General features: G+C 45.1%; 1 protein-coding gene across 3 annotated transcripts; it reads right to left on the bottom strand.

Annotated features, from left to right (window-relative positions):
• Positions 1-13993: 13993 nt before the first annotated feature.
• LOC102301006 (clathrin heavy chain linker domain-containing protein 1) lies at positions 13994-23501 on the bottom strand. Of its 3 annotated transcripts, none has more exons than XM_014341195.2 (11): positions 23049-23501; positions 22550-22737; positions 22266-22354; positions 20605-20803; positions 19284-19399; positions 17660-17756; positions 17465-17571; positions 17021-17192; positions 16753-16955; positions 15205-15387; positions 13994-14384 (listed from the first exon to the last, which is right to left on the bottom strand). In XM_014341195.2, the coding sequence occupies exons 1-11, from the start codon at positions 23238-23240 to the stop codon at positions 14188-14190; spliced, it is 1743 nt and encodes a 580-aa protein (XP_014196681.1). In that variant the 5' UTR covers positions 23241-23501; the 3' UTR covers positions 13994-14187. The 3 variants fall into 3 exon arrangements, with proteins under 3 accessions (XP_014196681.1, XP_005945886.1, XP_014196682.1); XM_005945824.3 differs by having other exon boundaries at positions 23073-23501; XM_014341196.2 differs by lacking the exon at positions 15205-15387.
• Between the last annotated feature and the right edge of the window lie 14 nt (positions 23502-23515).

The raw sequence follows: 23515 nt of genomic DNA, 5'->3' as shown, positions 1-23515 counted from the left end.
AACTACAGATGCTCACTTTGGTGAAGGAACCGGGCCGATCTGGGTTGTTTATTTGGGCTGTCAGGATATGAAAGTTCTCTCAGTGAGTGTGATCATGGAGAGTTTGGGGCACCAGGCTGTGGACATCATGAGGACGCTGGTGTCATCTGTTCAGGTGAGAGATGTTTGGTTGTGATGGTGTGTCAGATACTGTGAATGCATGTTTGTGTCTGTACTTTTTATCAGATTCATCATCCACTCAGTGTAGTTTAGTCACTGCATGCTGAGCAGCGATGCTCTCAGTGCTGTTCCACAGTCTAACTGTCTGCAGACCACCTCAGCATCATTTAAGTCCCAGGCATCATCACAGATTGTTCCCCAGGAGTCATTGTGATAGAATTCAACTCTTCCAGAGCAGCGAGTCGACCCAGACCCAGCTAATCTGATCTGAGGCTCTAACAGAAGAAAGAAGAGCGTGCACAGTATTTATGTCATGTTATTTACACCAAACTTTATCATTTAGACTCATTTTGTCAAACACGACTGACCTGCAGCAGCTGACACACAAGAGACTGTAGAAAAGAGAAATAAGGCTGATTATTCTCTGGACTGTAAAGTGAAACATGCTGAGATAAGAAGTAATCAATTTTAAAAACAACAGTTGTTGACCAAAGTATTGTACAATGACATAGTCAAAGCAGAAGACATACCAATTAAAATAGAATATAGATGAAGAGAAAATAGAATCATGGAAAGAACAATAGAAACAGTATCATCTTGATTTCAAAGCCAGAGAGTAAAAGTAGGTCTTCAGATGGCTTTTGAAAGTCTCCAGTGTTGGAGAGGTCCATATGCAAGGGCAATGAGTTTATAGATCTGTAGAGGGCCAAGGTCAAGATGGTCACAAGCACCAAAAACAATGACCTCAGTTTTCTGCTCATTTAGGTTGAGAAAATTTAGTGCCATCCATACCGTAACATCTTCCAGACAATCAAACAGACCCTTCAGAGGATTCACAGATTTTCGTCTCGGGGGAACGTAAATCTGAGAACCATCTGCGTAGCAATGGAACGAGATATCATATTTTTTAAAAATTGAGCCCATCAGAAGGATTTAGATTGAAAAAAGGGCTGGGCCAATGATAGAGCCCACAAGAAAGCACAGTCTTTGGGTATAATGAGTCTGAGTTTAACAGAGAAGGTTCAATTAGATAGGTAGGATTTAAACTATTCCAAAACAATCCCTTTTATTCCAACATGTTGTTCCAGTCTAGAGATGAGAAGGCTGCGATCTACTGTATCAAAAGCAGCACTGAGATCTAATAATACTAGGATGGCAGGGTCTCCGGAGTCAGTAAAAGTTAAAAGGTCATTAAAACCCTTTAAAAGAGCAGTTTCAGTGCTGTGGTGAGTTTTAAAACCAGACTGGAACACTTCACCAATGTTGTGTTGATCTAAAAAGGCCTGGAGCTGGATAAGGACGATTTTCTCCAGAACTTTTGACAAAAGGGGCAATTTAGAAATTGGTCTGTAATTTGATAAAATTGTTGCGTCCAGATTCTGCTTTTTAAGGATGGGTACCACCACAGCATGTTTAAAATCAGAGGGGACGGACCCAGACTGCTATTAACAATAGAAAGCAAACATGTACCGACTGAGTCAAAAACATCTTTCAGTAAGCTAGGTGGAATAATATCCAAAATAAATTTTGAGGGCTTCAAGTTACTGACTGCTTCATTAAGTAATGCAAGGGACACTGGCTGGGAGTGATCAAAGACGTTTGAGTATAAACACATGGGTCAAAAATGGGAGGGATGATGTGAGACCTAATGTCTACAATTTTATTAATGAAGAATTTCATTAGATTCTCAGATGTTATGTTCGCTGCAATGTGAGAATCACTAGTGGGAGGATTAAGAACAGAACTTATAATACCAAATAAAATACGAGGTCAATGATAGTTGTTGGATACCACCTTAGAAAAATACTTTGTTTTTGCTGCTCTTACTGCTTTCTGGTAGCTTGAAAATGATTCTCTAAGAATCTCAAATGAAACTTGGAGTCGGTCCTTTTTTCACTTTCGTGCCGCTTTTCTAGATACCAGTCTGTATTTTCTGGTATCTGGTATCATAAGTTGGAGGACCAATTAGCAGGTAATGCGTGATTTAGATTTTTTATAGGAGCAGGTGAAACGATCTGCTGTATTTGAATTGATCATATGAGATCGGAGTTTGGGCATAACTGATCTACTAGACCAGGGGTGTCAAACTCAAATACACAGTGGGCCAAAATTCAAAACTGGAACAAAGTCGCGGGCTAACATTAATATTTATTGAAAAAAAATATCTTCCTCCAGATATAAGAATGAATCTTTTCTTATGGACTCAAACAAGTTTTGCTGGAAAACTGAATATGGAACAAGCAAAGCTTAATACTAAACAATATATATATTAGCTAATACCAGTAGGCCAGCTCTAATAGTAATTTGGTATGGCTTCGCGGGCCAAATGTAATTAGGCTGCGGGCCAGAGTTTGACACCTATGTACTAGACTGACGTGAAAGAGGAAGCTCAAACAGTACAGGCATATGGTCAGAAAAATTGATGTTACAAATTGCAATGTCAAAGAGTGACAGGCCGTAAGAAAGTACGAGATCCAGGGTATGACCACCTTCATGAGTTGGGCCTTTGACTGACTGAACAAGATTAAAAGAGTCTATAACATTTAAAAAATCAGTGGTCAGCGGCGTATTTGTTCAGCAAACATGAATATTAAAATCCCCTACGATTAAAACACTGTCGTACTTTGGTAAAATTCCTGCCAAGAATTCAGAAAAGTCTTGTATAAAGGAAGGAAAAGCTTCCAACACGTTTAACAGCCCTCACACATCCTGTTAGTGTAGCAACAAGAAAACTACTCAGTGATGTCAAATGCATCTCACCTGTGGCCAAAAATAAGAAGTTTGCCTGCTGTGTCCACATGGCTGAGACACACAAGAGTGAAATGAGCCATCAGTGGCAGAAAGCTGCAGATAAGCCTGAGCACTGTGGCTTTAAGACACTTCCTGCTTTCTTATATGTTACCAATGAAAAACATACATCATGGTGTTCATGAATCTGTCATATTCAATGCCATATATGGAATAAAAAGAAGTCTGACTGGTAGGGCTGGGAGACACACCCTCAAAATTATATCATGAGATGTCAAAGAAGTGAACATACTAAACTAACTTCACCTTTAAACTCTTCAGAAGCTTCACAGCATCGTCTCGTAATCAAACTGAAAAATATTTTCTTCCTGTAACTGTTGTTGGCGTTTTGAAAACGTTTCTTAAAGCTCTGCTGTTCCCCCCGTTTGAGTTGACGTCATACACTTGGCTCAACGATGTATAACTGCATCAGTAACTTTCATCCAGCGTTTGCTTTCCCCGTCATACGATGTATCTAACAGTGAAATGATGCTTCACACGTGGTTGCTTTGCCCCCACTTCTCCCATTCTTTAATATTTAACATGTATAATGTTACATTTTGAGGTGTTGTGATGTTTCTGTTCAAAGATTATTACTGAGAGTTCACAGGAAAACAAACTGCTTTTCTCAGTAAAACCACCAAACTGACGGAAAGAAGCAGAGAAACAAAGAGGAACCTGCAGATATTTCAGACCCAAACCTCAGAGTGTTACTGCGGACAGTTTGTCCAACATACTGCAGGGGTAATATCTTTAATTCATGTATTTATCAGCTCATTTATCAAGTTATTGTTTAGGTACAAAAACATTTTATTCATGTGTCAGATACAGGTCACCTGTAACACATGAAACAATGAGACAAAGACAGATGCTGATCATTTATGGTTTGTAGAAACAGGAAGTCTGTGTCTCTAAATGCAGCTACAGACGGGGCTTCTGCCTCAGCAACACGCCCTTTGCTCCATATATGAAACCACTGGTTCAGGCAATTTGAAAAGATGAGGTTAAAAGAGATCATTATATATAATGAGCACAAATAGGCCTGTTTGCAGAGGACGTTATGTTATCTCTTAGTGATCTGGATACATTCCTCCCAGACTTCTGGGGCTGTTAGATAGTTTAATTTGTATTCAGGATACAAACTTAACATCACAAAGACACAAATGATCCACTTTAATCATACACCTGTAGAGGAACACAGGAATGAATTTGATTTAGACGGGAAAACTAAAGTACCTGGGCATTAATATTACCAAATCACCAGAATTACCATGTGGTGCTAACTATAATCTACTTCATGAAAACTTGGTAAAGATGAATATACTGCCAAGACTTTTGTATTTATTTCAATCCCTCCCATTTGAAGTACCAGTACACCAGTTTGTGGCATGGGACCCAGAATGATATCAGGATTCATATGGGAGGCGTACGAGAGCCAGAATCTGCTTTTCCACACTTCAGCTGCCAAAAGATAAAGATGGAACATCCCTCAATGTCATGTTTCAGCTGTGTGGCAGGAATTTGACCCAAACGCAAACTCACGGGGACAGAACTTGAACTCAAAAGCACAACTTTATTGCTGGAAAACAGATCAATACAAAACTAAACTGGGAAAAGCTAATTATAATGTACACCAGGAGACACGGGGAGGACCACACACAGCATGAGGGAGATCGCGACACTGACACAGAAACACTGGGCTTAAATACACTGGGAAATAACGAAGGGAATGAGACACAGCTGGGAGAAATCAGACATAACGAGACCCAAGGGAAGTGAAACTCAATACAGTCACGTAGGACACAGACCTTCAAAGTAAAACAGGAAATGTAACATAGACGCAGACGTGACTAGGGGAGACAGAGCAACTAAGAAACACAGAGAACAACAACAGGGAGACACAGAGGGCGGCTACGAAATACTCAGAGAACTAAAGAGAATACAAGAGACCCAAACTAAGACACCAGACTAAAGAATAAACTGGGGCAACAAAGAGAACTAAGATCATAATACAAAAACTCAGAGACACAAACTCAAAGCACTGGGTCACCGACTCAGGACCGTGACAGTACCCCCCCTATGGGCTGGCTCCTGACAGCCCTAAACAATTCAACAGACCCACAAAACCAGAAAACCAAACCAGGGAGTCCAAAACAAAAAGTTCACGAGGAACAGAGGAGTTCAGGGTGTCGACCATGCGGGCGGCAACGGGGAAACAGTTCTGGGGTCAGACCTCGACGGCGTCCAGCTGGTGGCCCGGAAAGTGGCCGGCGAGGCCGACGCTGAAGCAGAGGAGGCAGGACCAGGCGAGGCCGACGCTGAAGAAGAGGAGGCTGGACCAGGCGAGGCCGACGCTGAAGCTGCAGGTGGTGGAACAGAAGGAGGCTGGACGGGACGTTGGACCCCCAATGGAAACAGATGCAGAGCCAGCAGGTGCGGAGACCTCTGGCTCAGCGGATGCCAACTGTAGCTGCACAGGGTACGCAGCCGGCTTGGGATGCAACGGTTGGGGCTGTGCAGTGCAAACAGTCTGTCCAGGCTTTGTCAGCACGACGCTGTCCTCAACTGGCTGAGTGAGCTCACAAGAGCTTCCAGCAGAGGATGGCAGTGACTGAGCAGGTTGCTGAGCTACTAACTGAGCTGGTGACAGAGTTAATGACCGAGCTGATAACTGAACAGACAATGGAGCAAGAAACTGAGGTGGAAACAGAATGGATGACTGAGCAGGTAATGGAGTTTATAACTGTGCTAGAGACTGAGCTAAGAACTGGGCTAATGACTGAACAAAAGACTGTAATACATGTTGTAGTGACTGTTGTAGTGATGGCAGTTGTGACAGTGGCTGAGCTAACTCTTCTGAGCCTTCTGAACATGAAGAATATGGCTGGACAGCCTCGCTTGAGCTTACAGTGGACTCAGGAACAGGTGCAGGCTTCTGCCAGACACGGGCTGCTCCCACCCGGGGAGTAGGTACGGGTGCAGGAGGAAGCTGAGTCACGGCTGCCCTCACCCTTGGGGCCGGAACAGGCACCAGCAACGGCTGGGCAGCTCCTCCACCCGAGGAGCGGATACGGGTGCAGGGGTACGCTGGGCCTGAGCTGCCCTGGGAGCAGGAACACGAGTAGGCAAAGGAGCAGGCTCAGAAAAACAACAGTCTTAGAATGGGCAGGCTCAGGGTTAAAATATACCGGGTCAACAAAAACAGACTTATCAAAAATGAATTTTGCACTTTTCCCACCACGTTTTACAGTCTTTGTTTTAGTAGAGTTTGAAGGGTTTGAAGTGTGTGACTTGTCCTTAATTAAACCCCCCTCCCAGGGAGCTGAACGAAAATAATTTTCCCAGTCAATGTCATCATCCATAAGGGAAGTTCCCCACGGATCAGAGGTGAGTTTATTACTTTTAACGTCAGATGGGACGTGAGAATAAAAGTCATTGTCACTCACCACTGTGAGTTGCTCAGCAATGTCCAGTTTATGGCGGCGGGTGCGCCGCTTCCTTTGAACAGAGGAAGCTGGCGGAGCGAGCAGCTGAGCCTCTGGCGTGCAGAACGGCGACGCCGAGGCTGGAGCATGGGCATCAGAAGAGACGCGGAGAATTTCCACCTGAAGCGGCCGCGGCTTGGGTGCAGGTGAAGCAGCAGGTGGGGGCTTTTGGCAGCTCCTGGGACCTCCGAGAGCCAGCCGAGTTCCTCGGAAAATCCACCCGTAGTCAGGAGTGCGCCACGGCCTCAAGCGAAGCTCCTCCTCCAGCTGGGCAAAGGCAGCATCCTGTCGCTCACACAGCCAAGAGCGGTTTGCTGGGTCTGTGTAATGGTCGCGATCTTCTGTCATGCTTCGGCTGTGTGGCAGGAATTGGACCCAAACAAACTCACGGGGACAGAACTTGAACTCAAAAGCACAGCTTCATTGCTGGAAAACAGATCACAAACAATACTAACTAAACTGGGAAAAGCTAATTAAAAACAACTTTATTGCTGGAAAACAGATCAATACAAAACTAAACTGGGAAAAGCTAATTATAATGTACACCAGGAGACACGGGGAGGACCACACACAGCATGAGGGAGATCGCGACACTGACACAGAAACACTGGGCTTAAATACACTGGGAAATAACGAAGGGAATGAGACACAGCTGGGAGAAATCAGACATAACGAGACCCAAGGGAAGTGAAACTCAATACAGTCACGTAGGACACAGACCTTCAAAGTAAAACAGGAAATGTAACATAGACGCAGACGTGACTAGGGGAGACAGAGCAACTAAGAAACACAGAGAACAATAACAGGGAGACACAGAGGGCGGCTACGAAATACTCAGAGAACTAAAGAGAATACAAGAGACCCAAACTAAGACACCAGACTAAAGAATAAACTGGGGCAACAAAGAGAACTAAGATCATAATACAAAAACTCAGAGACACAAACTCAAAGCACTGGGTCACCGACTCAGGACCGTGACACACAAACTTAAAACTGCACTTCCGAGCTGCACCACTCACGCCCCTGTGCAGCTGGTGTGATAATGCTTAAGTACGGTGGAAAGATGTAGAGACCTGCGGCTCTGGCTATAAAATTCAAGCAATATTGGGGAATTTGAACTCCTCACTTAAGAGTAAACTAGACCCTGTCACTGGGGTTAGGGTTAACCCTCTTTAGAAACATGGCTCTTTCTTGCTAAACAACTTAAACTGGAAAACTCTTAAAAGTTACTAAGGTGGATTGGTCTGGGCGATGGGCTCCGACCAGGGACACGTGACTCTGTATTTCAGGCCTGGATGAGAAAGGGTTCGACAGCCTTTTGTGTGAATAGAAACAATATGATGGGGAGTTTTCAGGACCTGAAAGACACATTTGGCCTTAAAAATCATGACCTGTTTAGAAATCTCCAGTTAAGACATAAAGATGTAGACGGTGCAGAACTGAAACCAATAGTTGAAACAATATGTGGAGCTTGTCACCAAAGGAACACTAAGATGATCTCTAAACTATACCGCAGTCTGAAGGCTGCATCACTTTATGTAAAAGCAAAATGTGAACAAGAACTTGATGTCACTGTCACAGAAGAAGAACAGTATCAAGCCTGCGGTTCACTGCAGACCTGCTCAAACTCTCTGCGGTGGACAGAACGTGACATTAGGTCCTTTATCACTCCACATGTGAAGAGCAAAGAGCCCACGATGGGGGATGCTACCTGACCACAGCTGTATCTGCATTTAGAGACACTGACTTCCTGTTTCTACAAACCATAAATAACCAGTAACTAATTACTATTTTCAAGTAACTTGACTGACACTTTACGGCTGATGTTTCATCTCTATGGTAAACTCAGTTGCCTTAGTAACACCTTGAAATCTTTACCAGGCTATTATAAGTCGATGAAAGTGATCTTTGCTCTCATTGGTCGCTCCTTTAAACTTCAGTTTCACTCACATGCATCTTATCAGCAGCGCCTTGTACAAAAAGTCCTTCACACCTGGTCCTGACTCTGCGGTCAGAGTGAGAAGGCTTCAGGCTAAAACCAGTATACTTCATTTAAAAGAAATAAAACTACACTTTATTATATTGTTGGATAACTGTTTCTGTACTTATCTATGGCACAACCAACATATGGCAAAAGCATCATTGTAGAAAACAATGCTGGCCGTCCGTGAACACACACAGAAGTAGATTCGTCCTCATCCTGAGAAGTCATCTCACACATCCTCATTCATAAATCATGTTCTGGAAATAACGGACACCAAACAAAATGCAAACACAATCATTAAATCGTACACACATCCTACTGTTCTTAGTCTTGGTAAATACAACATATTTTAAGACAATCATGCCACAGAAAATTCTTCTTTCACTCTTTGCCTCAGTCTGCTTTGGTCTGGTTAAATCCTTACAGCACAGGTGAGAGGATGCAGGGGTGCCTATAATTTGCATTATTTCTAATGACTGTCCAGCAGGGGGCGACTCCTCTGAATGCAGAAAGATGTTTGTGATCTCTGAGCTTAGTAAACACAGTCGCTAGTTTCAAAGCCTCAATAAATAATCCTGATGTTCCAGTTCTGTCTAAGGAGCAACAATATCACACACAGACTCAGCAAAATGCTTATTTTTTATTTTGTTATCATTACTATTTTTACTGATTTAGTAATAATTGTGCTTTAAGAAGTAAAACGGCGTCACCATGCTTTGGGTTCTTCATGTTTTTCTTCTGGCAGCTTAGCAGAGATGTGCTGAACATGCTGAGCACGAGGCTCATGATCTGCTTGTGCTCCTCGTCTCCTCCCACTTTGAGTCAAACGTGAACTTTTCCTTTGGCTTTTTTCACCTTCAGTCGCACTTCTTCTTGGAGAAGGTTCGTTGTACATTGTGCTGGTCCCTTCCAGCTGGTGCTCATTTTGTTGGACATTTAAATCTGCACCAGAGTTCTCATGGATGCAACAACTTTAAATAACCCACAACGTTGTTACTGAGCAGGTGCACATAAACATAAACATATAAATACACACCTACGTCTGAATGCTGTTTATAGACTTCAGTTCAGCATTCAATACAATCCACCCCTCACAACTCATCAGGAAACTGACAGACCTGGGCATCAGTTCCCTCATCTGCAAATGGTTACTGGACTTCCTGACCAACCGCCCCCAACATGTCCGGCTGGATAACCGCTGCTCATCTACAATCACGATGAACACCAGTGTACCACAAGGCTGTGTGATGAGCCCTTTCCTCTACTCCCTCTTCACCCACGACTGCAGACCTGCTGATGGTTCCAACACCATCATTAAGTTTGCAGATGACACCACGGTGATTGGCCTCATCAGTGACAACGATGAGGCCGCCTACAGGGAGGAGGTGGATCGTCTGGTGGAGTGGTGCGACAGAAACAACCTGCTGCTTAACACGGAGAAGACCAAGGAGCTCATCGTGGACTACAGGAGGAATGCTGACCCACATCCACCCATCCACATTAAGGGGACGGCTGTGGAGCGTGTGAGCAGCTTCAAGTTCCTGGGAGTCCACATCTCCGAGGATCTCACCTGGACAACCAACTGCTCCAAGCTGGTCAAGAAGGCTCACCAGCACCTCTTCTTCTTGAGGACTCTGAGGAAGAACCACCTGTCCTCAGACATCCTGGTGAACTTCTATCGCTGCACCATCGAGAGCATCCTGACCAACTGTATAACAGTCTGGTACGGTGTGGCGTGAATGAAATATGGCGGGTCCAGGGATCAGTGTTTTGAGCCATTTTATTTAGATCACAACACAACACACCCCAATCCCTGAGTCCCTGTGATTTTAACTTGGCGGGTGTGATTAAGGATGCCATGCAGGTGCGTCCACCCTCCCTGCATGGCACCGCAGACCACGCCCCACCACATATGGGAACTGCCCCACCTCGGACTGGAAGGCGTTGCAGAGGGTCATGAAAACCGCCCAGCGCATTGCCGGAGCACCACTTCCTGCCATACAAGACATCTACAGGAAGCGGTGTCTGAAACGGGCTGGGAAAATCATCAAAGACCCCAGTCACCCATCACATGGACTCTTCACCCTCCTGCCCTCTGGGAGGCGCCACAGGAGCCTCCGGACTAAGACCACCAGGTACCGGAACAGCTTCTTCCCCACAGCTGTCAGACTCCTGAACTCTGCCTCCTGACATCTGACCCACGTTAACACATGGACTGAACATACACACACCCACAACCATGCATAACTGAACACACACACAATAGACAAAAACAAACAAATGGCCAACTGCACCCTCATACACACAATAATAACATGGACTGAACCACCACTAACAACCACCAGCACTTTATATAACCTCTGTAGGAATTATTCACATATCTCACTGATCTAAACTGCACTACTGTAAATGCTGTATAGACAATCATTCTGTACAATACAGACTCTGTCACTTGGTGGCGCTGTCACTGCGGTAGAGTATCACTTCCTGTTCCTGCTCAACACACAGTGGTGTTTTTGAGTAGCTTATCTGCTTAGCAATTTAATTAAAAACTGAAAAATTTAAAACATCTTTTTTCATAGCATAATCTTTACATGGTTCATTCGAAGCACACTTTCTGTGTTCTTGTAATAGTGGATTAACAGGTGTTATTCTAAGGAGGGAAACCCTCCAAAAACGGATGGAGCAGTGGAGCAAACAGTAAACAAGTCCAGTGGCGTCAGCCACAGAATTAAAATCCAGTCAATCGGAGTGGGGCAAGGAAAACCCGGCGGTGTCCTCGGCCGTCCTGTCAGTCTCTCCACTCCGAGGTGCTGGAAAGAGAGGGGCAGGGATGGTCACTGTTCTTTCCAGTGGTTCGGTTTATTGCAGCACGATAAGTCATGACACTTACCCCGGATGGGCAGAGCTCCCAACTCTGCCCGCCGCTTTTCTGTGGCACGCCAGCACTATGGTCTCACCGTAGGAGGTAGGGCGCTGTCCCGCTGCCAACTAATCCCCCACTGCAGCGTCCTTTGACCTCAAGCTATTCCAGCAGTAGCACAGCTGTCACTGCCTCTCCACACACCCGCCGTTGTATGTCCTCACCACGTACTGGTCGACCAACCCGCACCAACGCCGGGCTCCTGCGTTTCCGAGCCCTCTCTTAAACATAATCACAAAGAAAGAACAATACAGTATCCACATCTGAACCAAAGAGTAAAACAGTGAAATGTGGACCAATAAATATTAGGTCTCTCTCCTCCAAGTCTCTGTTAGTACATGACTTAATAATTGATCAACAAATCGATTTACTCTGCCTTACAGAAACCTGGTTGCAGCAGGATGATTATGTTAGTTTAAATGAATCAACACCCCCGAGTCATTCTAACTACCAGAAACCTCGAAGCACAGGCCGAGGGGGCGGTGTGGCAGCAATTTTTCACACCAGCCTATTAATTAATGAAAGACCAAGACAGACTTTTAATTCATTTGAAAGCCTGATGCTTAGCCTCGTCCACCCCAGCTGTGAAACTCAGAAACCAGTCTTACTTGTTATCATCTATCGTCCACCTGGGCCTTACACAGAGTTTCTGTCTGATTTCTCAGACTTTATATCTGATTTAGTTCTGAGCTCAGATAAAATAATTATTGTGGGTGATTTTAACATCCATGTAGATGCTAAAAATGACAGCCTCAACATGGCATTTAATCTGTTATTAGACTCAATTGGCTTCTCTCAAAATGTAAAAGAACCCACCCACCACTTTAATCACACTCTAGATCTTGTTTTAACATATGGCATAGAAACTGAACATTTAACAGTGTTTCCTGAAAACCCTCTCCTGTCTGATCATTTCCTGATAACATTTACATTTACAATAATTGATTACACAGCGGTGGAGAGTAGACTTTATCAAAGTAGATGTCTTTCTGAAAGCGCTGTAACTAAGTTTAAGAATATAATCCACCCACTGTTATCATCTTCAATGCCCTGTACCAACACAGAGCAGAGCAGCTATCTGAACGCTACCCCAACAGAGGTCGATTATCTTGTTAATAATTTCACCTCCTCACTACGTACGACTCTGGATACTGTAGCTCCTGTGAAAACTAAGGTCTCTAATCAGAAGTACCTGACTCCGTGGTATAATTCTCAAACACGTACCCTAAAGCAGATGACTCGTAATCTGGAGAGGAAATGGCGTGTCACAAATCTAGAGGATCATCATTTAGCCTGGAGAAATAGTTTGCTGCTTTATAAGAAAGCCCTCCGCAAAGCCAGAACATCTTACTATTCATCACTGATTGAAGAAAATAAGAACAACCCCAGGTTTCTCTTCAGCACTGTAGCCAGGCTGACAAAAAGTCAGAGCTCTGTTGAGCCAACCATCCCTTTAACGTTAACTAGTAATGACTTCATCTTAATGACCTTGTAGTACCATATCACCCTATTAGAGCACTTCGCTCTCGCTCTGCAGGCCTACTTGTTGTTCCTAGAGTATTTAAAAGTAGAATGGGAGGCAGAGCCTTCAGTTTTCAGGCCCCTCTTCTGTGGAACCAGCTTCCAGTTTGGATTCAGGAGACAGACACTATCTCTACTTTCAAGATTAGGCTTCAAACTTTCCTTTTTGCTAAAGCATATAGTTAGGGCTGGACCAGGTGACCCTGAATCCTCCCTTAGTTATGCTGCAATAGACGTAGGCTGCCGGGGGATTCCCATGATGCATTGAGTTTTTCCTTTCCAGTCACCTTTCTCACTCACTATGTGTTAACAGACCTCTCTGCATTGAATCATATCTGTTATTAACCTCTGTCTCTCTTCCACAGCATGTCTTTATCCTGTCTTCCTTCTCTCACCCCAACCAATCACAGCAGATGGCCCCGCCCCTCCCTGAGCCTGGTTCTGCCGGAGGTTTCTTCCTGTTAAAAGGGAGTTTTTCCTTCCCACTGTCGCCAAAGTGCTTGCTCATAGGGGGTCATATGATTGTTGGGTTTTTCTCTGTATGTATTATTGTAGGATCTACTGTACAATATAAAGTGCCTTGAGGCGACTGTTGTTGTGATTTGGCGCTATATAAATAACATTATAACATATCTATATTACAGAATATGCATCTATTCTATCTATATTATGGCTAAAACAATTCTGGATGGATGGAAACTGCATTTCGTTGCCTTGTACTTGTGACATGTGCAATGATAATAAAGTTGAATTCTCTTTTTTCTATTCTATTCCAATCTATCCATCACTTTGTGCATGATTTTAAATATATATTGTGCTAATATCACAAAACAAATCAGAAGCAAAGAATGAAGACACGTGGAGACTTCCATGAGCAGCATAAAGCACAGCCGGCGCCTTCAGAGAGGCGAGGTCGTCCCAAAGCTCGCTGCTGCACTCTTTGATACCTTTCAGCAGGTGCAGGTGTGACTGCGGTTGTTTCTTATAGTTTCAGAATCTCCTGTTACTGTTTTATGCTTCACACCTGAGTGTTTTCAGCTGAAGCTCAGAGACTGCAGAGAGGAGCTCAGGTGTGATCCTACGGGTGAATAAATACGTGAATAACAAGATTCAGACCAAAAACAACCAAAAAAAAGTCAGACGACTCTTTGCAGACTTCAGACGTTTTGTTTTGTTTATTGTGCAGTTATATCTTTGTGCCAGATTAGACATTTTAGTGAAAGCCATCCAGATTGGACACAAGGTGCTAACATGGAGTTAAAGTCTAAACTACCAGAACCTGTCTGTTGTTTCATGAGAAGGAGAAAATCTGCCTTCCAGTCCAGTCTTCACAGGTAAACGTGCTCCATGAGCCGGGCTCCCTCCGGGTCCGGGGTCACGATTCTGGTCCCGCTCTGACTCAGCAGGACGGACAGGATGGCCCGGCTCAGGTCGTCCCGCTCCAGCTCGGAGCACAGAGACACCACGTGGGTCCACACGTCCACCGAAGAGCCGACATCCCCCACGATCACTTCCTCTAAAGCCCCTGAGAAGACCAGCAGCACATGTATGTGTCCCAGAATCTTCTGTCCAAGCATCACGTCACAGGTGCTTTTATCCAAACAGACTGCTAACAAGTCTTATTTCATTGGCTGTTTTTAACAGCAACTATTTATCTGTCAGGGGACTCAGTAAAACCATTCCTCATCTTTCTTTCTCAACTTTAAAATAAAATGCAAAAACCCAAACAGTTCTCAGTTTGGGGCAGTCACTGTGTTACCTGTAGTAGGTGGCATGAGGCCACGCCCCCCCAGAAACTAAAGCCACATATGATGAGTTTACACATCTGAAATAATGACCATCCGAGCCACAGTGGGCAGCTTTGGGTGAAGTGTGGGGCTGTGTGGGCACAGCATCTCACCCAGTGACACGTGGACGAATCGCCTGAGAGCACAGATCAGCTCTGGTCTGTCTCTGGATTCCTGACTTTTCTTTTTATAAATAAACAGAACAGCTCATCGTTCCTCTACCAGGAGATTATAGACACTGCGTGTTAGCCTGCACAGCTGCAGAGGGAACAGCATGTGTGTACGTCACTGTGGATTATCCTCTGCAGTGATCATACAGCCTGCGTACATTTTGAATAAACATATAATACAGGAGGTAACGTGCAATAACACTTTAATGTTTCACAGGCTGCCGTCTTTACTTGTTAGAACTGTTCTGTAGTAGAGACGAGTCCAGAGTCCAGATGTCCCAGTTTTAGCACGTGTGTGTCACCGCTCACGTGTGAATCTAACACTCGTGGATGACTTCGTTGCAACACTTCTATAAGGAAGTGACCCGACGCTGTCTGCTCCACCCACCTCGCCCTCGGCTCACGAAGCTGTCCAGGAGCTGCAGCGCTACGGGCCGCCGCTGAGGGTCCGCCAGCAGAGCGGCACAAGCCCCGCCCACAGACAAGATGGCAGCACTGTCCTGCAGAGGCTCCGTCAGCAGCTGGAGGAGAGAGAGGCTGGGCGAGCGACACAGGACCCACATGCTGTCCTCTGAGAGAGAGAGAGAGAGAGAGAGAGAGAGAGAGAGTTATAACTCTCAGGGCGCCGTGAACACAGCCGGTGGGGCTCGGTGTGGATGAGAGCTGAAGCTGCCTTACATGTAGGACTAATGCAGGAACCCTCGAACTGCACGTGCTCAGTGAGACTGATGCTCTCTGATGCTTTACAGTTTATTATGATCAAACCATAATTATTTTGTGACGTTGCTCCTTCCACCTTTTCACACTTTCTGTGTGTGTTCGGACAGAGGTGGGAAGTCACCGAGTACAAATACTTAGTTACTGTTACTGTACTTAACGTCACATTTACCTAACTGATTTGAGTACATTTGTTAGACTCAAAATAGACTGAAATAAAGTTCTTTTTTTTCCATCTTCTAATATTATTTTATTGCACTAATATAACACAAGGCTCAGTTAGCTTTGTGTACAAACAGCTTCCTGCAGAGCTGGTACTTTGTTACTTAAGTAAGGAAGGGAGGCTGATGCCAACTCCCACCTCCTCGACCTTTAGGACATGGATGAGGAGGAGGATGACTCCACCTTCCCTGCCCGGCAGTGTAGGCCGCCGAGTGCCTGTACGAGGTCTGCAAACGGGCTGCTACAAAGCTGGGTACCTCATGGCCAGCTGCCCAGGATGCAGAACGTGACCTGTTTGATGGCAGGAGGCTCCCACCAGCCTGCTCACCAAAGCAGCTTCTGCATGACAGTAATGACCTGCTGTTGGTCAAGCCCTTTACAAGCAAGCATTCAAACAAGCGCTGCTCTAAGCTCGAGGTGCAAGGGATGGGTGAGTTGGGGCTGCCCGAACCCCCGGCTGTGGAGCCTTCAGTGCTTCATCACCTTCACCCTAACTGAAGGGCGATCAGCTTCATCCTGCATTTCTTTGCCCAGTGAGATAGATCGCCTCACTGCATCTATTTTAAGGGTGTACAAATATGCTGCACAGTCAGTGTGCTCTCTGGATGCAGACACACTGCTGTCGGTATATCAGGTACTCGTCAGCAGGACTCGGGGTCCCCAAAGCCAGCCATGAAATCTGTGTGGTCAATGATGTCATGCTTCGCTCCTCCAGGGGAGCTGTCCTAGGATGTGGGCGTGTAATGAGTCTATGACGGAGGTCATAGATGCAGCCTATGACCCGCGACCAAGGGTCTCTTTGGCCCAGCCCTGGAGACAATGACAGAGACGAGCTCTCGCACTCTGTGTCACCCTCTCCTCCCCCACAGATCTTTCATCTTATTAATAAAAATGACCCAAGACCAGACGCTAACGTTAGCCTGGAGCAGAAATGTCCTCGCTACACTGGTTTAACACCAAAACTGGTCCTCACAGAGACACTTCCACACACACAGACCTGCTGTGAGGTCCTCGCAGTGCTTCAGGAACTCGGCAGCACTGTGGATCAGCCCTCTCCTGCACATGCTCAGTGCGGCCTTCCTGTGCAGCCTGCAGGCCTCATAGATAATAGTGGCCAACGTCAGACACAGGTCAGCCACGCCGGGGTTCTCCTGAGCATGCTCAGTCAGGATGTCGCCCAGCTCCTCAGTGAAGGTCAGCCTGAGAGCAGAGAGAGTGTAAAGAAGGAGAAGCAGGGAAAGTGATGAAACTGACATGAAACTGACTTCTTATGGGTGACGGCGTAGCTGACGAGCTGCAGGGCGCCGCTCTGGAGGGCACAGGAGACGCCCTGGAGGGAGAGGGGAGCCGACAGCTCGCCATCGGCTCCGGCAGTGAACAGCAGCGCCCAGAAGAAGAGAAACGATGGGGAGAGCGAGCCCGGGAGGACCTCCACACCTGAAAGAAGACAGAGGTCGTCACACACAGCAGTACCTTCATGAAGCACCACCAGCTGCAGTTCCTCTAACGTCCACCAGAAGCTCCAGCAGTGGGTGGGTGTCCGTAGACCAACCTATTTACCTGACAGGTTTATAAGACGATGACTTCCCACCTCAGCTGCACTCACAGGGTCTCTGGGATTGTTTCAGTGCTTTGGGTCAGACTAATTTCATCTTTGCTTGAAATCAACATAATCAGAGCCCTGATAACTGTGCAGGTGCTGTTCCCACCTTTGAACATCTCCATGGTGTCGATGTTCCTCAGGACTCCTCGAGGAGCTCTGGCGGCGATTAGAGCGGCGTCCTCGTACTGAGCCAACTCAAACAGCTCGAGAAACCTGAGGACAAAGGAGAAGCAGGAGACGGGCACTCGTCACACACACACACACACAAAAACTCATCAGAAGGTTTTTGTGGACGCAGCACCTGTCCAGGTAATCTGACACAAGTTCAGATGCATCAGCTCCGGCCGGCTCCTGGTCCTCAAACAGCTGCTTGATGCTGCAGATGTCCTCGTCCGTCCCTGCAGGACAGAAACGCCATCTTTACAGTCACAGTCTGTCCACACTCATGTGTCAGGACAGGTAAAAGTCACCTGGTCCTCTCAACGTCTTAAAAGAATTTAAACGCAGCCTCAGATGAACAATAGCACGTGACAGCGTGTCATTATCTGCTTCCACAGGGGAGCGGCTCAGGTGCTGCCTGACCGTCAGCGAGTGACACGCCTCTGTAAAAGTAGATGTTTTGGCAGTTTGCAGGTCTGCATCGCTCAGGCGTGTGAACACATCAGCAGGACAAAGATCTGAGCACAGCTGCAAGTCTGCAACAACACGTCTGCATGGAGCTGAAGCGACGCTGTAGAGAAGAGCGAAAACTGCTCCACAGTGATGAGACTGATGATGTCACATAGAAACCATCACTGGATTGCTTCTGGAGGAGGAGCTACAAGCTGCTGGATCAGGGGGCGGAGTCGGTTTGCTTTAGTTTCTGTCAAATAAATACTGACGTGATGTCATATGTCACATGATTTTGTTCTTCTGAGGCTGCATTCATCAAATTTTAAGACCTGATGATTTTGATCTTTACACGTTGTTGGAATTGATATTTCTTATATTGTCATTTGTGCTAAAATATATAGATCAGTGCCTTTATGTGTCCATGTATGGCTACGGTTATGAAGAAAAAGCCAGACAGTCAGAGGATTTATCTTCTAGCATTTCCTTTATCTGTGTCTGTGCTTTCTTTATTCAGAGTGCAGCTTAGTCCAGAGATGTGTTACACATTTGGAAAGCAACATGTTCTGTTTCTTTTAAAGTCCAAGACTTCACACCTTTAAATGTTCGTCCGAGATATGACTTATTACAAGTTCCTGTTTTTATAGTTTAGCAAAACGCTTATTTCTGCTGTTCTGCATGCCTCATACACACAGTTTAAGTTCACTGAAAGATCGAATGTCTATGTATAGTATAGCTGGACAGACACACACACACTTGTAATTGCATATTCATGAATGATTGCTTGCTGACAATAAAAAGGGCTGTAGCGAAGGAATCAGTTGGAGTTGCTTGGACCGGCGAGTGACAACACTGCTCTCCAACGCTCCCCTTGCACGTGAAAAGTCCACTAGTGTCTGTGTGGTTGCTTTCAGTAACAGGTTCTGTTTACCAGCAGGGTTGACTTAAACCCAACACATGTCCTGATATGTAAAACCTTAGAGGTGACAGAGGAACGTTGTCTTTACCAGGAAAATAAACCCTAATTAGAAAATATAAAACTATGTTCCTCAGCAAAAAATTCAACATTTTTAGGATCTACTTAAAATAAACTGGAAAAAACAATTATACAAGTAAGAAAAGACGTAAAATGTTTTAATAAAAATCTATATCCTTTTTTTAATATTGAGCTAAATATCTCACCATTGTGGAAGTGTGTGGTGACGTGAAGCAGCACAGAGAAATCATTCATTGATGTTTTACCGCATTCATTCTGGAGGTACGCAGTGATCACTGACACTAAACCCAAAACTCTGCTGACTGCAGCAGCGTCTCACCGTCTGCCTCCCTGATGTTCTCCAGAGTGGAACCCACGAGTTCCCCCAGAGGTGCCGGCTGACCCTCCTCCTCCCAGCTGCTCAGACAGTCCCACACGCTCCTCAGACGTTTGTATCTAGAGACAGAGAGGTGATCGTGGTCTTCAGCGGCTGAGCCTCAAATCCAAACCACACTTGGTAAACTCAAACCTGCAGTGACTGCTTTGGTCCACTTGGGGGCAGCAGACACATCACCTTTAACTTTGTGGTGCTCTGTATCAGCTGTTAGGAGCATCATCAGGGGTCAGACGCAGGTTTTGCATGTGGAAACAGTGGAGTACTGAAATACTGTGCAGATACAGTTCATGAGAATGAGATTAATCCTCGTGTCATTTATAATCTGCAGGTTCACATCAGGTCGCTCGTTTTGTCAGTTTTGGTTGGTTCACCTTAAATATTAAGATGCTCTGATCATCTCTCTTTTACTTCCCTGCAGCTTTTGTTACCTAATATTTCCGCTCCTCGTCTGACTGCTTATAATTCGGATGCGTTTGTTTCTGTGAGCGTCAGTGTGATGAGATCCAGTCTGAATAAACTGCGACACGTGGCGCTCGTACCTGATGTTGGATCTGATTCTCAGAATTCACTGGAGCAAAGTTACAAAAGTGCATTCTGGGTAAACTTTAAAGGCTGATATCAGCCTGTGGGAAGGATGTTAGAACATATGCAAGGGTTCATTGGTTATCAGGCTGACCTCTGACCCCGACTCCCTCTGGTCTGATTCTGAGGTCGTTCTTTCTCCAGGTTGGGTTCAGTTTGTAAGGACTCGTTCTGACTCTGGATACTTTGCTTCTGTCAAACTGTTCTTTGGTGCAGACGATGTTCAGGATGTTGTTCTGTGAGATCAGCATTAAAACAGAGCCGGAGCCCAAAGTCAGGTTTGTTTTTATTAAATCTGATTGCATGCTGACTTTCTGTCTAAAAGCTTTGTTTCCTGCTTTCATTATTTTCAATAATCTGTTTCCTGTTGGTGTCAAACATATTTCCTCATCTGCTCCTGCAGGAGTCTGCAGAGGTGCTCAGGAGGAAGAGATTCCCCAACCTTTCAAAATAAAAGGCACCTTTTTATCAAACTGAGATGATTTTTTTTTTCCTTTTAGGCATCTGGTGAAGGAGGAGCTTTACTGCATGACTACATCGTTGTGTTACTGACTTCAGGTGAAAGGTCCTTAATCCTTTAAGTAAAAATTCTAAAATATTCTGCACTCGTCCAGCATGAAGTCTTACTGATGACCTGCATATGTACAGAACTGTATGACTTCCTGTGAGTTTCTGCTCTTACAGGACTGTCAGGTGGTTGTTCTCGGCACTCAGCTCGTCTCTGCGGCGTTTGGCGGCCTGCAGCTCGGCGTCCAACTTAGTTTTGACCTCCAGAGGAACACAGTGACTCTTTCTGTCCAGCAGAGCGTCTCTCTGCGCCTCCATGTCCTTCAGGTACCCGTCCAGAGCCTCGGGATCCTCAGACTCAGCCACTGTCAAACCTGCGAGATGACACCAGTGTGGAGATCAACCCTGGAGGACCTGACAGAATATTTAGCAGCTATGAATGACAGATCTGTGGGATCTACAAACACTACCACAGAGCGGTGTGTTGTGTTTTTGGAGGTGCTGAGACCCTCGGGCAGCACTGCTTTAAAAGCAGATCTGATCCTGAGGTGGAAATCACTGCACGGGCTGAGGCACACATCTGAAAACCCCTGGCATCGAACACAGATCATCTCTGCATCCACACATGGATCCAGAAACACTGCCGCTGGGCCTGAGCTCATTCAGCATGTACGATTAAGGCCCAGCTAATATGTTGTGTACGCTGCACTTTGAGCTTACTGAGACAGGACAAACCACTGTGAACGATCACATTATAAACACTGTGAACCGCTCCTGAAACAGGGAACTGCTCTTCATCCCAGCTCCAAGCAGGCGTTGCCGATTTGCAACAGTTAAAAACTAACAACCTGATTACCCCACATGCATATTTTATGAGGTTTTTTTACTCAGAAGCACCACTGCAGGACTTGGTTGTGCATTAGCAACAAAACGTTTAATTTGAGCCTGAGAGGGTTACATGTGGTATCCCCCAAGGATCCATTACAGGTCCTTTCCCGTTTTCATTAAACAGGTCAGCAGCTCCGTCTTTCAGGAACAGTGTCAGTGTTATAGTAGTGGGTTCTAGCCACCTGCCACGCATATCAGGAACTCTTTGACTGTGTGGATGAAATCCTGAAGGAGAAAACTTTACCTGAACCACCGAGCTCTACAAATACCCGAACTACATGTTCAACCCACATCTTTGAAATGTAGCTGAGCATTTGAGTTTTTGTGTAAAGTTATTTGACTTTTACTTTAATCAGATCAGTGAAGAAAAGCTTTCACCAACTGAAACGTTGTAAGGTAAAAGTCTGTTTGGTCTCTAAAGGTCCACGTCTTCATCAGCTCTCAGCTGGACCTCACTGTAAGTGTCCTGGCAGCCTCATTCTGTTACAACACAGGTGGAGAGCCTGACAGCAGAGTTTGCAGAAACTTCAATTATCCAATAACCTCAGTTAAAGGTGACAGCATGTCCATGTCCACACCCCTCATCTGTAAACAATGACCAAAAAGCCGAGACAACAGCAAAACGTCTGTACTGCTAATCCATAATATTCCTTCACTCTGTAACATAATACACATCAATTAACTTCATATTTTACTTCCAGGACACCAAAGCTCAGCTATTATTATATTTATTCATTTGAATCTTTTTTTATTTGAAGGTTTTTATCATTTTGTTCTAGTATTTTATATTCTTTTAACATTTTGTTGCAGTTGTGTATTTTTGCTTCACTTTAATCATGTCCTTCATATTTGTGTCTGTGGAGATGTGACATGCTAACATGTCTGCCTTGTATTTTCCCCTCACAGGCTTTGAGGACCCTGCGTTAACTCATCTATCTGAGGGTGTACCGGGCATCCATGTGCTCTGCTCTTTAGAAGTTTTCTCTCTCTCGAGCTCCTCCTGAAGTTCTGCTGTTTCCCTCTGAAGGGTGGAGATCCTGCAAAGAGACAAAAAGCATCAAAACAAAGGAAATGGAAAAATATCGACTAATAATTGTTGTTTTTTTCAGACAGTGTATTTTCTCACCTTCATCTCTGACAATGGTGACTTTTATTTACACATAAATCCCTGGAGGAAAGTTAATGTAGTCTACATACAGTGAGTCTTATTTACACAGACAGCCGTCACTCACCGCTCCCTCAGGTGGGCGGCTTGGCGCTCACAGGTAAGCAGTGATTTCCGGCGTGACTCGGAGGCTGCCACGGTTAGCCGTGCCGCCCTGGCTTCCTCCTCCCTCCTCTGCAGCTCCCTGATGGTGCTGTCATACTCCGACTTTACGGCCAACAGAAGCCTTTTATAGGCTGTTGCTCGTCCAATCACCTGACAGAACCAAGGAGGACACAGGAAAAGTTCATTTTCTTTTTTGGTTTAATTTTTCTCATTAATTTGTTTTTTTCTCTTTTGTAAATTGTCGAGTTTTTTCTAATAACTTTACATTTTTTGCAAATTCAGTTTGCATGTTTTATTATCAGGTAAATTTGTCACCCCGGGTTTTCCCTTAAAAACGGCAGTGGGGTTTATACGAGTACCAGGGTCTTCTCCTTTTACAGAGTTTTCCAGATTTTCTGCTTTCCTCGTAAAGTTGCATTTTTGAAGAAGTAAACCTGTCCAGTTTTCCTTTTAAGTTTTACCGGGTTTTTTTTTAACTGTAACACCTTGCTGAAGACGGAGCGGTGGACGGTGTATCGGAGCTCGTCGGGACCCTCCCCGGGACATTGCAGGCACTTCTTCTCGTGCTCCATGAACTCGTTTAAAGACCGGATGAAGCTCCGGTCGCTGTCAGTCGTCAGGATGTCGGCTGTGAAACGTGAACTGCGGGACATTTGTGCATCGGACGTTGTTCTTTACGATGATATTTTTAGGCTAACTTTCCGTTTAGTTTCCCTTCTTCCCACAATTTCAAGGGAATCCTCGCGTCGCCGTGGTTACCGCGAAAGTGCACCTGGGAAATGTTGTTTTTAGTAGATGAGTCGACTTTTTCTTTAAAAAATCATCCAAATGATCATTAAAGTGTAAAGGAAATCGACATTAGCACTAAAAATATACGTCGGAGAAAAAAAGACGCCAGAAAATGGCTAAATATAGTGTTTGCGTTGTA

This window comes from Haplochromis burtoni, unplaced genomic scaffold (assembly GCF_018398535.1).
Source record: "Haplochromis burtoni strain Fernald_Lab_line unplaced genomic scaffold, NCSU_Asbu1 Contig_459, whole genome shotgun sequence".
In the NCBI taxonomy this organism is placed as follows: Eukaryota; Metazoa; Chordata; class Actinopteri; order Cichliformes; family Cichlidae; genus Haplochromis; species Haplochromis burtoni.
The sequence above is the reverse complement of the archived record's forward strand: the minus strand, read 5'-3'. Positions and strand labels throughout refer to the sequence as shown.